The 13,586-nt window shown below is 37.4% G+C and overlaps 1 protein-coding gene across 1 annotated transcript in view; it reads right to left on the bottom strand.

The window, feature by feature from the left end:
* Positions 1-13,586, bottom strand: part of TTPA (alpha tocopherol transfer protein) — a 20,830-nt gene that overhangs the window by 2,001 nt on the left and 5,243 nt on the right. Inside the window, exons 2-4 of the mRNA XM_017507356.2 lie at positions 10,866-11,019; positions 3,886-4,079; positions 1,873-1,983 (exon numbers count right to left, since the gene is read on the bottom strand). Coding sequence (XP_017362845.1) covers positions 1,873-1,983; positions 3,886-4,079; positions 10,866-11,019 — 459 coding nt within the window. The remainder of the gene's footprint in view (positions 1-1,872; positions 1,984-3,885; positions 4,080-10,865; positions 11,020-13,586) is intronic.

The following is a 13,586-nucleotide window of genomic DNA, read 5'->3' on the forward strand; positions in this document are numbered from 1 at the left end:
AAAAAAAAAAAAGAAAAAGATAAAAGTGGCTGGATCCGTTTTTTTCTCCCTATTTTGGCAAGTCTGTTTCATGTCAACTAACTTTCACTGACCTCCTTCTTCTAACTTCTCAACTTTTTACTTTTCTTTCTTTTTTCTCCATATTCTCTTAGTTGTTAGGTTCAGTTTATTCTTGTTTTTTGTCTAAAATTTAGCCCAAAATAGGAATACTTATTTTTGTATCTTTAGGCGTTAAACAGAGAATAGTCAACTATTTATTATCAAGTTACACTGAAGAGAGAAAAATATAAACAAACAAAAAAATTGACTTGTTTAAAAATACTAGAATAAACAGTAGCTGAAAGTGTCCATCTTTGCTAAAGCAGGCAATTTAAGGGAGGTTCTTGAAGACAAACAGAAATATTCACTGGATAACTTCTAAAGAAGCTTGAGGGTCATAACTTTCTGACCAGGTGTGTTATATTTCCTTAATAAGAAAGAATGTTGTTTCTAAAATTCTAAATGTGCTACTACAGTTCATATTATCACTGTTGACATTTCAATATTTTTTTAGATTTAAATTGTTAAAGCCTTTACAAACTGTTTTGTGTTCAAGGCATTAGATGATGCCAATGTTTGTCTAAATAGATGCTCTAAAAATTATCCTTCACATATTAATTTAGAAGAATGGTTGCCATTCTTGAGAATGCAGACTCTATTTTCAACCTTTCAAAAACTCTAAGAGATACGAGATGTTTTTTTCTGAGATAAGCCTCCATAGGGTAGGTTAAAAAAGAAAATCCAGTGTCTTTGCTCTAACTAGTGTGACATTAGGTCACATACCTCAGTTACTGTGGTTTTCAGTTACACTGAAAGTGTTAATTATGTTTCACTGTTTAAGAAAAATGTTTATTTTTATTTACATTAATAGTAAATTCACATGGTTACAAATCAAAGCAACATAAAAGATACACAGTAAGAGAGCTTGCTCCCAAACCTATTCTCATCTACTGTAGTTCACACCTCTTCTCTTGTTCCCTATAGACATCTGCTTACATTATTTTTTGTATACAGCTAGTGCTCGACTTATGACCACGGTCGGGACTGCGGGCCGGTCGTAACACGATTTGGTCGTAAGTTGAGTAGGCTATGTGTACAGTTGAAATGGTGCACGCGGAGATGGTAGTGCTGCTGGAAGCTGGTCTGCACTGTCGCACACCCAGCTGGGCAACGTTTGCGCTGCCAGACGCAGAGCAGTCGTGGCTAGCGATTGTGGTCCTAAAGTCAAATGGTCGTAAGTTGCATAGGTGGTAAGTCGATCAATACCTGGGTATATTTTTAATGTAAATTTATGAAATATATTCTTATTTCTCCCCTTTGTATACAAAAGGTAGCATGCCATACACTCTGTTCTGCTTTTTGTTTATTTCAGTTTGTTTCAGTTCACAAAACATCCTGCAATCTTGTTGTTTTCTGTTGTGTAGATGTTTATTTAACCAATGCCCTAATGGTGAACACTTACTGGTTTTCAGTCTTCTGCTGCAGTGGCTCCTCTAGTTTATGTAATTTTGTTTATCTACAGGTAATTCGAGATGGTGATTTTGATGACTTTGCCACACTGCCCTCTATGGGAATATACCGTTATGCATTCCAACCAGCAATGTATGAAAAGCCCAGTTACCCCACAGCCTTACAACCAATATACTTGATTTTTCTAAATTAAAAGTAAGTTTTAATTTAGAAAAGTAGTTGACTTGTTAAATAAATATTCAAAATATTGGGCTAATGATATAGATGGGCAGCTACAAGGAAAGATGATAAAACAATCCTTAAATAAAAAAGGGTCGGAATGTCTGGTGTAGAGGGACACAGACTTGAATATGTTTTACTTACCCGTTCCTTAATTTTTTCAGTCAGGAATGGTTTGATCATGGAAAAGACAGCATGGAAAATTACTGGTTCATTTATCAAATGGATGCCACGAACTTTCAATGGAAATGAATCCTTTTGAAAATTAAAAAAAAAAAAAAAACTTAATAACAAAACACAAATATTACAGTCCTATACCTAATGACAAGTCTCTTCTTTGAACACTTGCTAAACTTACCGAAGTAGCTAAAGTGTGATTTTATCTTCAAAATTATTTATTCCATCAACACAAAAGCCTAGCTTACAGTTCACTATCACTAGGTTAAGAAAAGATCTCTAAAAAGGTTTATCTTTATAGATTGGGCAAAGTATTTTATGAAATATCTGCACGCTTTCACCAGAAAATCTTTTCCCAATCACATACACATGTTCTAATGAACCAATGAGTCATTTGGAAATTTATATTAGTTTTTTCCCAAAAATGTTTATTTTGAGAAAAAAAATCAGCAAATATTGAAAGACTAGCACAATAAACACACACTTATAAACTTTGGCACTGGTATATGCCTTTAGCATCAAAGTAATATAGGCTTATTCAGAAAGTTTAAAAAATTAAGAGTTGAAGAAAAAGAACAGTTTTCCTACCTAAAAGTTGTATTATTAATACAGAGACCTTTCATTCCAAGGTTCTTTTATGTGAAGTTATTTTATTGTTTTCATACATCACTTTCAGAGATGTATTATTAATTTCGAAACTGTCTTTCCAGGTCCCTTCTATGCATAATTTTCTTTTAAGCATAATTGCTAAAATGCTGTCTAAATAATTTTCATTTTGAGCCGGGCGCGGTGGCTCAAGCCTGTAATCCCAGCACTTTGGGAGGCCGAGGCGGGTGGATCACGAGGTCAAGAGATCGAGACCATCCTGGTCAACATGGTGAAACCCCATCTCTACTAAAAATACAAAAAATTAGCTGGGCATGGTGGCACGTGCCTGTAATCCCAGCTACTCAGGAGGCTGAGGCAGGAGAATTGCCTGAACCCAGGAGGCAGAGGTTGCGGTGAGCCGAGATCGCGCCATTGCACTCCAGCCTGGGTAACAGCAGTGAAACTCCGTCTCAAAAAAAAAAAAAAAAAATTTTCATTCTGTTGTGTTTCACTGATATAATACAGTTTTTGCAAATAACATATTTTATTATTGTTGCAAGAATCCACCAAATGAATGTCCCATTGTTTGAGTAACAATTTTTCTATTTTCTGGACTAATAAACCATTTCCTTTCTTTTTTTTAACTGAAATTGATGATGCAGTAACTGTCTTTATGTATAGGAGGAGTGGTGGTTATAAGCACAACTTTTACATTCAGGTGACCTGGGCTGGAATTCTCACTTCACTACTGACAAACTGTGTGTACCTGGGCATTGCTATGTCACTTCTTGAATACAGTTTATTAATTGTAAAGTGGGAAAATACTATAGTCATATGTCATAGGCTCACTGTGGACATTAAAACTTAATGCATTTGAAACACTTAGCAACGTACCTGGCACATAGTTAGCTATTCTTATTACATACAATCTTTAATATATTAAAGATTATTCCTTAGCTAGTTTCCCAGAAATAGAATTATTGGGACAAAGATGATGATCACTTTAAAAATCTTTTGATTTATGAAAAAAAGTGTCAATATACAGCTATGAAGAATTATGTGACATTTTATTGTGCCATTGCTACATATTTTTAAATCAATTTTTTAATTTAGGAAAAAAGCTTTTAATGACAAAAATATAAAGTCACCACATATTGTAAAGATGCATAAATCTTCTCGCTACTAATTTGAACATATTTTTGCAGTTTGTTGCAACATTTTTCTTTTATAAACTAGTAATACTCTACTTCCTCTTAGCATTATTGAATTCTACATATCATTTCCAAAATTGTATTTAAATTTCTAATAAATGTACATTTGCTCCTCTTTGGTAACAAAATTTAAAACTGTAATTTGGAAGTATTATGCCTGACAGTTAAAATATACGTTTACCGTAAGTACAGCAGCAATCTTCTTGGCTACAGATGGAGTGATTTGGAAAGCATGAGAAAACTGCCACCCTTCCAGATCAAAGATAGCCTTGATTCCATTCCGCTGAGTTTCCACCTCCTGTACAATAAGCTCGGATGTGATTAGACTTACTCGAAATACATCATAAGCTGTAAAAACTTTGGGGTCCCAGTGTGCTAAAAAAATAAAGCATATCGTATCTTAGCATTGTGTAAAAAATTAGACAGATTTCCAAAGGGAGACTAATTTATTTTCAACTTAAAAGATCAGTTGAAATAGAAACATGTACGAAGATCATGAATTGAATAATCCAACTGGGGTCCAAGAGCATGTGCCTGCTTCTCCCTCCCTCCTCAAACTCCTAGCAAAGAATGGCTATTTAAGAGTATGGGGAGAAAAGGATTGGATGCAGGCGGAATCTGATTGCAAGATGAAGTCACAACCTCACATAAAGATGGGAATGCCATTGTGTATGCTCCAAGCTCAGAGGTGTTGGAAATGGGAAAAGCAAGGGCCTGGATTATAAAGAGCAATTAAGACCCCACAGTAACTAAAGAGGTTGCTAAGGGAAATTCGTGAGGAACAGATAGGCAAGTTGATTCCTCAACAGCCTTCCAGTGGTAAGTAGCACGTAGCAGACTCATGTCCCTGCAGGCTAGAAAGCGAAGTAAGGGCTTGGGAAAGAAGAGCCAGAGAAGCACTTACGTAGCTGCCCACACCAAAGAAAAACGGAGTACCTGTGCTAAGAGAGGAGTTACTGAGATTCTTGTCCACTCCTCTCACCCCTCCCCACCATCCCTGGGACAGGCCACGCCATGCAGAAATGACAGTAATGGATGGACAAGCAGATAATCTTTTTTTAAAGACATCTATTCCTTAAGATATAATATTAAACACACACATACACAGAGAGAGGGAAACAAAATAGACAAAGGCAACAACTTGAGAAAATAAGAAAGCAGGAGACACCAAAATAACATAATAGAAGGCAGATGCAGGTGCAGTGTTTAGGTTCCTGTGATTCCGGCTACTCGGGAGGCTGAAGTGGGGACAAGGGGGACACTGAATCCAAGGAGTTTGGGTCCAATCAGGGCAACATAGCAAGAACCGGTCTGTAAAAAATAATTTAAAGGATTTTTTTAAAGAAGCATAATTTCAGCAGGGCGTGGGGAGAATACTGTAGATCATTATTATAAGAAAAGGCTATTATTAAAAAGAATCAGTTGAAATCTTAGAAGTAAAAAGATAATCAAAAACAAAAAATTTGATGGAATAAATGCTAGAAAAGACAGAGCTAATCAGGGAATAATGGTTTGGAAGATCACGTGGAAGAATTCTCTCAAATTTGGCATAAAAGAGCCAAGAGCTGACACATAGGAATAAAAAGTTAAGAAACAAATGCAGCTGGATCCAGGAGTTTCAATACCCAACTGATAAAAGTTCTAGAAGGCAGTGACAGAGAACAGAGCAGAGAGGAATTGTAGCAATAGAGAAAAGTTCTCCAAAGCTGAAAACACATGTAAGTCTTCAGATTGAAGTGCCTGGATGAATGAAAAAGAAAAAAAAAAAAAAAGATTCATAACTAAGTAGTAGTAAATTAAAAAAAAAAAAGTTTCTGGCATGGGGAACTGGATAGAATGGTAGCACCATTTATTTATTTATTTTGCTTTTAGATTCATGGGTGCATGTGCAGGTTTGTTACCTGGGTATGCTGCATGATGCTGAGGTTTCAGGTATAAATGATCCTGCCACCCAGGTATGTGAGCATGCGTCCAACAGTTAGTTTTTTGACCCTTACACCCCTCCCTCCCTCTCCTCTCTAGTCATCTCCAGTATCTACTGTTCCCATCTTTATGCCATAAACACCCAGTGTTTAGCTCCTACTTATAAGTGATAATGTGTGTTTTTTTGTTTTCTGTTCCTGTCTTAATTCACTTAAGATAATAGCCTCCAGCTGTATTCCTGTTACTGCAGAGGAGAAAATTTCATTCGTTTTATGGCTGTGTACAATTCCACGGTGCACATGTTTTACCATTTACTGAGATAAGAGGCGCGTATTGGGTGGAAAAGGTCATAAGTGTGGACATGTTAAAATGGTGACTGTGAGATATCTAACTGGGTGCAGCTGGAATAGGAGCTAGTTGTGTGGGTCTGGATCCTCAAGGAAAAGATAGGAGTGAAGATACAAATCTGGGGGTTGTTTGTGCTTATATGATGATCCACAACAGGGACTGTCTCAGAGCTATGTTTTTCTCTATCAAAGCAGAGAGATATAGTAGCATAAAAAGAGGAGGCTAAGGCCAACGTCCTAAGATTTCAGAGTTTAAAGGATAAGTAGAAGAGGAGTTGCCAGAAAAAGAGACTAAGGAGGAGCAGCCAGTGATGTCAGAGGAAAACATCAGGAGAACATGGCATCAGAGAAGCCAAGGGAGGAGGATTTTTTGAGAAACAGGAAAGTGGTTCACTGTGTTGAGAGGTTAGGTGAAATAGGACTAAACATATCCATTAGATGTGGTGAAAAGAAAGTTGGTTACGTTCATTTCAGCAGGGATGGGAATGAAATCAGACCAGGGTGGGCTGAGGAGGAACTGTGAGAAAATGTGGATGGTGGTCATCAGTAACAAAAGGAGTCTGGCTGAGAACGAGAAGAGAGGGGAGATAGACGTAATGGAGGATGGAGGGTTTTGTGGAACCGATGAGGAGTTTTTGTTTTGTTTTTGGTGGCTGGCCCTTAACAGATTTAAATGTTAACTTGTAGCATGTCATAGCAAGGGAAAAGTTGAAGATCTAGACAAAGAAAGAAGAAACAGAAATATTCCTAAGAAGGTACAATGGGATTGCTATTTTTTTTAATTTTTATTTTCTTTCATATTAATGGATCCTTTAGAAGGTGCATTATTGTTTTTTAAAAGCCTCAGCTTTCTGGCTAGGCATGGTGGCTCATGCCTGTAATCACAGCACTTTGGGAGGCCAAGGTGGGCAGATCACTTGAGACCATGTGTTTGAGACCAGCCTGGCCAACGTGGTGAAACCTTGTCTCCACTAAAAATACAAAAAGTAGCTGGGCATAGTGGCACATGCCTGTAGTCCAGCTACTCAGGAAGCTGAGGTAGGAGAATCACTTGAACCCAGGAGGCGGAGGTTGCAGCGAGCCAAGATAGTACCACTGCTCTCTAAGCCTGGGCAACAGAACAAAAAAAAAAAAAAAAAAAAAAGCCTCAGACTTCTCATAAGAATGTGAATAATCAACCCATGAATAACCTAGATAAAAAAATACTATACTAACTTCAGACATTGGCTGAATACTATATTGATTTAAAAACCAGCAGAACAAATGAAGTTTGACAATCAAAAAAATAGTTAATGACCTAATTTCTGAGCCAACTAACATAATTGTTTGACCTACACTGTCTAATATGGTAGCCATTAGCCATGTGTGGCCATTCAAATTTAAAATTCAGTTTCACTGAGCGCAGTGGTTCATGCCTATAATCCCAGCACTTTATGAGTCTGAGGTGGGAGGATTGCTTGAGGCCAGGAGTGAGACCTTCTTGGGCAACATAGTGAGACCTCATCTCTAAAAAATAAAAATAAAAAAACTGGCTGGGTATGGTAGCACATGCCTCTTGTCTCAGCTGCTCCAGAAGCCGAGGCAGGAGGATCACTTGAGCCCGGAAGTTCAAGACTGCAGTGAGCTATGATTGTGCCTCGGCACCGTAGCCTAGGTGGCAGAGCAAGACCCTAGCTTAAGAAAAAAAAATTCTGTTTCTTAGTTGCAGTAGTCACATTTCAAGTGCTCAATAGTCACATGAGGCTAGTGGCCATTGTAGAACAGTTTCATCATCATAGAAAGTTCTATTGAATAGTGCTGGCTAGAATTTAAGCTCCATTGAGGCAAAAGAAAAATATACTTTATATTTTTAATTCTTTCTCCAGTATCTACTTAACATTCACCGAGTGCTTCTATGTACCAGGTAATGCTCTTGTTATATTTTAGATAGACAAACTGATGGATTGACTTAATGCTTACAGCAATCCTACATGATAGCTTTTCACTATGCCCATTTTACAGATGAGAAAATGCAGTAATAGCTACATAGTGTTTCACACAGCTAGAATGTAGCACAGCTGAGATTCTAATCCAGGCCACATGCTCCAGAACCTGTATTCACAAGTGCTAAGCCACAGTCAAAACTTCACACTCACTCTTAAATTTTACTTTTGCTGCTGTAATATACTAGGGGATCTCAAAAGACATAAAATTATATCCTCCAGCCTGTTGGCTGATAAAGGTCAAAACTTACCTTCACCTTGGGTTGCCCAGCCAGCATGGAGGAAAAGGCTGTGTGCATTTTCTCATTGCTTTTACTGCACAGAGATGGTTATGCTAAAGTTTTACCAAAAAGCTCCACCACAGATTTCCTTTTTTAGCTCCTCCCATTCATTCAATTAAATTTAGAAAAGTTTTCATTTTACTCATAAAACTTTCTGAGTTTCTCCCTTTCATCCCACAATAACATAACATACAGGAGATTTGCAACATGTTTTCCTGTTTGAGACTATCACTAAACTACATGTTTTCCGGATTTTCAGATCTCTTGAGTTAAACAATGTACTTCTAAATTAATGTACTACATGAGGCCCAGAAAATATCCCTACTGGTTCAGTGTTAAGGTATTTATGATCAAAGCTGCACATCTGCTTCTCACTCTCAAGGTGTCACTTTTATTACTTCACCTGGCTCAGTCAGTTTATGAACAAACTAGAAACAATAAAATCTAGCCAGGCAATGCAAAGCCAAGACATTTACAGAAAGAACTGGCTGAAGGTTTCAGTTTTATGCTTCTTAAACCCCTGAGCAGAGTTGTCAGGTAAAATATACGACACCCAAATAAGGTTGAATTTCAGATAACCAGGATATAATTTTTAACATAAGAATGCCTTATACATACTTTAAAAAACTATTTGTTCCTCTGAAATTCAAATGTAACTGGGCATCCTTTATTTTAATAGCATATAAGTTTATTTCCTAAATAAAACATTAGTACTTTGTTAAATCTGGCAAGTCTAACCCTAAGAAGCTCAAGGAACTTCATTGCTTTGAGCGCATTCAATTTCCTATGACACTGGTGCAGCAATGAAAGAACAGAAAGATAGTGATGTCTGTTTTATAGATGGGATTTCATGATTAACTCAATTTTATTTGACACTTAAGCTAGGGTGGAAAAAAACCCAAATCATCTCACTCGATCTTCTAATATCCTTTCAAAAATTAAATACAGTATCATCTTGCAATATAGCAAGCAGATAAGTTATAGGTAGGTATCTTACTTATAAACAGGCAAGAAATGCAAACATGTAAATATTTTAAATCTTTAAAGATGTAGATGTTTCTGTAAGATTGTAATTCAAAAATTCTGTGCATAAAATGTTGGTTTATCTCTGTCTTTCTGACGGGGCCATGAGAGATTCTGGGAATAGTGTGAATTCTTCTTCTGTGCCTGCCATTTTTAATCACACGCAGGTCTGAGGAAGGCAGAAGTTATAGGTCACCAACTGCTATGGTCTGAGTGTTTGCATCCCCTCAACAGTCATATGCTGAAATTCTAAGTCCCAAAGCGATGATAGTAAGAGGTGGGGCCTTTGTGAGATTATGAGGTCATAAGGATGGAACCCTCATGAATGGGATTAGTGCCCTTATGAGTCCCAAGAGAGACCCCTTTTCCCTTCCAACATGTGAGGTTAAAGTGAGAGGTGTTACCTAGGAACCAGGTAGCAGGCCCTCAATAGACACCAAATCTGCCATCGCCTTAATCTTGGACTTCCCAGCCTCCAGAACTGTGAGAAAAAAACTTCTGTTTTGTTAAGCCACCCAGTCTATGGCATTTTGTTATAATGTCCTGAATAGACTAAGACATCAATCTACAAGAAACACTAGCAACCCCTAATAGATAAAAAGAAGATTCAGTGAGAAGAAACAGGAGTTAATGGAATACAGTGTCTGCAACGGCTCCCAGGGGAGTTGCCTTTCCTCTGCACCCTCCTCCACCAAGGGAATGAGCCTCTTGTTCCTCGACCCGCGGCATTTCTCGAACTAGTCATTCACTCACTCATTCCACAAATATTTAGTGACTACCAAGTAGCAGGCTGTGTTTTCAGTGCTTGTGATACACCAGTAAACAGAACAGATAATCCACAATCTCACGGTGTTTGCATTATAGTCCAGATTCTTTTTTTTTTTTTTTTTTTTTATTTATTTGTGTATTTATGTATTTATTTTTTTTTGAGACAGACTCTTGCTCTTTTGCCCAGGCTGGAATGTAAAGGTGCAATCTCGGCTCACTGCAACCTCCGCCTCCCAGGTTCACGTGATTCTCCTGCCTCAGCCTCCCGAGTAGCTGAGATACAGGCATGCACCACTATGCCCAGTTAATTTTTGTATTTTTAGTAGAGACAGGCTTTCACCATGTTGGCCAGGCTGGTCATGAACTCCTGACCTCAGGTGATCCACTCTTCAGCCTCCCAAAGTACTGAGATTACAGGCATGAGCCACCATGCCCGGCCAAGAGTTCAGAATTCTTATTTGTACTTTCTACAAAGCATTTTTGAAACACTTTTCCATGATTTTTTAAAAAATATTCACATACTATTTATCTTCGCTATTTTCCTTTCTTCTTTCGTATAGTTGACTGTGTGGAAGAATGAAACTAGGATTTTCACTTATATCTGTTTATTTTCTCACAACTGCCAAAGTATTATTATATTTCAGGGACATTAAGACCCAAATTAAACCTAAGTTAAAACCCAAAATTTTAAATTAAAGCCCAAATTCCTAAAGATGAACGTATTGAAGCTTTCTATGTGGTATTCAAGGGAAAAAAATGGAAGAAAGAGGGAAGAGGAGAGAGAATAGAACTGAAGTGGAAGAGATGAGAAAAAAAGGAGAGCTGTGTATGACTTACCAATTCTGTAAATAAGAACTTTGCTGCCAGTGGGATCCCTGGATCTCAGGACTCCATGGTAGCCAGCCTTTAGAAGGCCAATAATACTTCTAGGGTGTAGATCTGCACTTATTTCTGGACATTCTGCTCTCCACTTATAATAGTTTTTTAGTAACTGAAAAATAAAATTAAAATTGTCTACAAAAGGCTTACATGGTAATGAATTTGTAAAAATGGAAGGAAAGGTTTGGCATTGTGTATAAACTTTGACATCCATTATGTCAAGAGTTTAATCTGGGGTGTCTTTTTAGCTATGAAAACTGAAGGTTCCCTTTATCAAGGATTGGAGCTGACAGGGGTTATTCACAAATTCAGAGATGAGCCATTTTCATCCACCACCTGTGGTAGATGCTCTCCAAAGACAGCCACCAATCCCTCCCCTCCTGATATACATGCACCATTCTTCCTATTAAGAGGTGGCATCTATTTGCTTCCCTCCCTTGAATTTAGGCTGGCCTTCCAACTTGCTTTGATCTAATATCATGTGGCAGAAGTAACACTGGGTAGACCAAGCTTTAAAAGGCCTGGTACCTTCTGAATTTACTGTTTGGGATCCAGACACTATTGAGTGAGGTTACTGAATGATAGCAATTCATGCGGAGAGAGGCCTGGAGGTTAAGAGGCCATCCTCGATAGTGTGACCTCTGCCAAGTTCCCATCTAATGCCATGTGGAACAGAGATGAACCACTCCCACTGAGCCCTGCCTAAACTGATGATTCAAAAACAAATAAATCATTGTGTTTTAGGCCACTAATTCTTGGAGTGACTTGTCACTCAGCAATGGAGAACGGAAACATCACCTTTAGAGTTTTTCGAAATAAGTATAGAAATCAACCAAATGAGTCAGAAGAGCCTAGGAGCAACACTTGGATATTGGATCTTGTCAAAACATTGTTTGAAAGAGTCCTACTTTCTTTCCTTCCAAAAGAACCACCAGAAATGGCTAATCACATATGCCAATAATATAAACACTGTCAGCATATTGTGGAAAATAGTAAAGCAAATTATGTATTTAAAAATTATTATGTTTCTATTTTAATTTTCCTTTTTATGATTTTTGGCACTCTCAATTTTTCACGAGTGACAATATATTTGATTTGAGTTTAAAGAGACCTATTAGGAATGTGAGCCTGCAGTGCAGAGAAAAGGACAGATTTTATGTTTGAGAGTCATTGGAATAAACAAAGTAACTAAAACCTCAAAAATAGCAATGATCTGGAGGAGAAACTACAAACGACAAAAACTAGAGAGGGAAATGCTGAGCCTTGGAAAATGTCAGTGGCTGGGAATGGCTGGAGGAAGAGAGAAGCAGAGTGGGCCTCAAGAGAACCAGCACTAGTACACGGGAGGGAGGGCAGTGCCATCTGTGCTGCTCTGCCCCCCTCGCCTCCATTTCTGATTTATCTCCCTCTCTTTCTCTCTTTGTCTCCCTCTCTTTCATTTCTGTATTTAATAAACCTTTCTTAATTTTAAAAAGAGAGAGAACGTTGCTAAGAGTTAAATGCAAGAGAGAAGAAAGAAAAAAATCAATTTGCCAACAAAGAAATAATTGGTGACCTAAATAGCAGTTTTCAAAAGCAATGAGAACAACAGGCACATTGTGGATCCTAATATCTTCATTGCACTCTCTAAGGTGAATTTATCTTCCTCCTCCAGTCTTAGGGTACCAGAATAACTGTTAATAGTATCGTACAATGCTTTTTACTTTTCTGATAGTTTCCTCAGACACAAAAAGTCTTTTTTATTCCAATTCAAGTAAAATGCTGGAAGCAGCATATTAGTAACTATATAGAAATAATCTTTTTTTTCCTGTGGAATGATAAAAGTAGTGGCTTCATTAGAAGGGATCATTTAGGTAATAGTGCAAGGTGCTCAGCTTATTCATCTCTGCAGCGTGCTGCACACCCAGGAGATGACAGCAAGTGTTGAATGAAAGAATAAATTAAGGCATGAATAAACCAACTGGATCCACACACTTGAAAAGATGACTTCTGTAAAGAGGTACAAATCACTATCATGCACAATTTTTGCAAACTGAAAGATCTAAACCTGGATCTTTGGTCATTAGTTTTCCACTGATAGATAGATTCACAGTACAATTGTTCTAAATAAATTATGTAAATAAACTGCTACTGAGCAATTCTCAAGCAAACCATCCTATGTCCACAACAATAAAAAAGTGGTGAAAAATAAATATTCATTATTGGAAGGTGTCTGCTTTGCAAACATTTGAAGTAAATAAACATTTAACATGTTATGGGTTAACTATGTTTTGAAATAGGTAGGTTTCTTCTTACATGTTTCATGTAACAAAATAAGAAACACCATATTTGTAGCACTTTTATAGGGTCTAATGCTATCATTTGAATTCCTCCTCACAACCACCCTGAGAAGGAGCTACTGTTACGGCATTATAAGGATAAGAAAAGTAAAGCTCCAAGAAATTCCACATTTGTTCAAGAGCTATAACTACCAGGAGCAGAGCAGAAACTAAAATGGACACATTATATGATCTATTTTACAAAAGAAGCTGCACTTAGAGAGAAATTAGCAGGGAGCATCTATGGAATTTTGAAAGCTTTGGGAAAACCATAAAGATAAAGGATGAAAAGCTTATCACATAGAACAAAAGTATAAGAACTGGGCTGTCACTTGATAGAAGGAATTCAAGGGAATATGTA

The sequence above is a fragment of the Cebus imitator genome, unplaced genomic scaffold (genome assembly GCF_001604975.1).
Source record: "Cebus imitator isolate Cc_AM_T3 unplaced genomic scaffold, Cebus_imitator-1.0 Scaffold373, whole genome shotgun sequence".
Lineage (NCBI taxonomy): Eukaryota > Metazoa > Chordata > Mammalia > Primates > Cebidae > Cebus > Cebus imitator.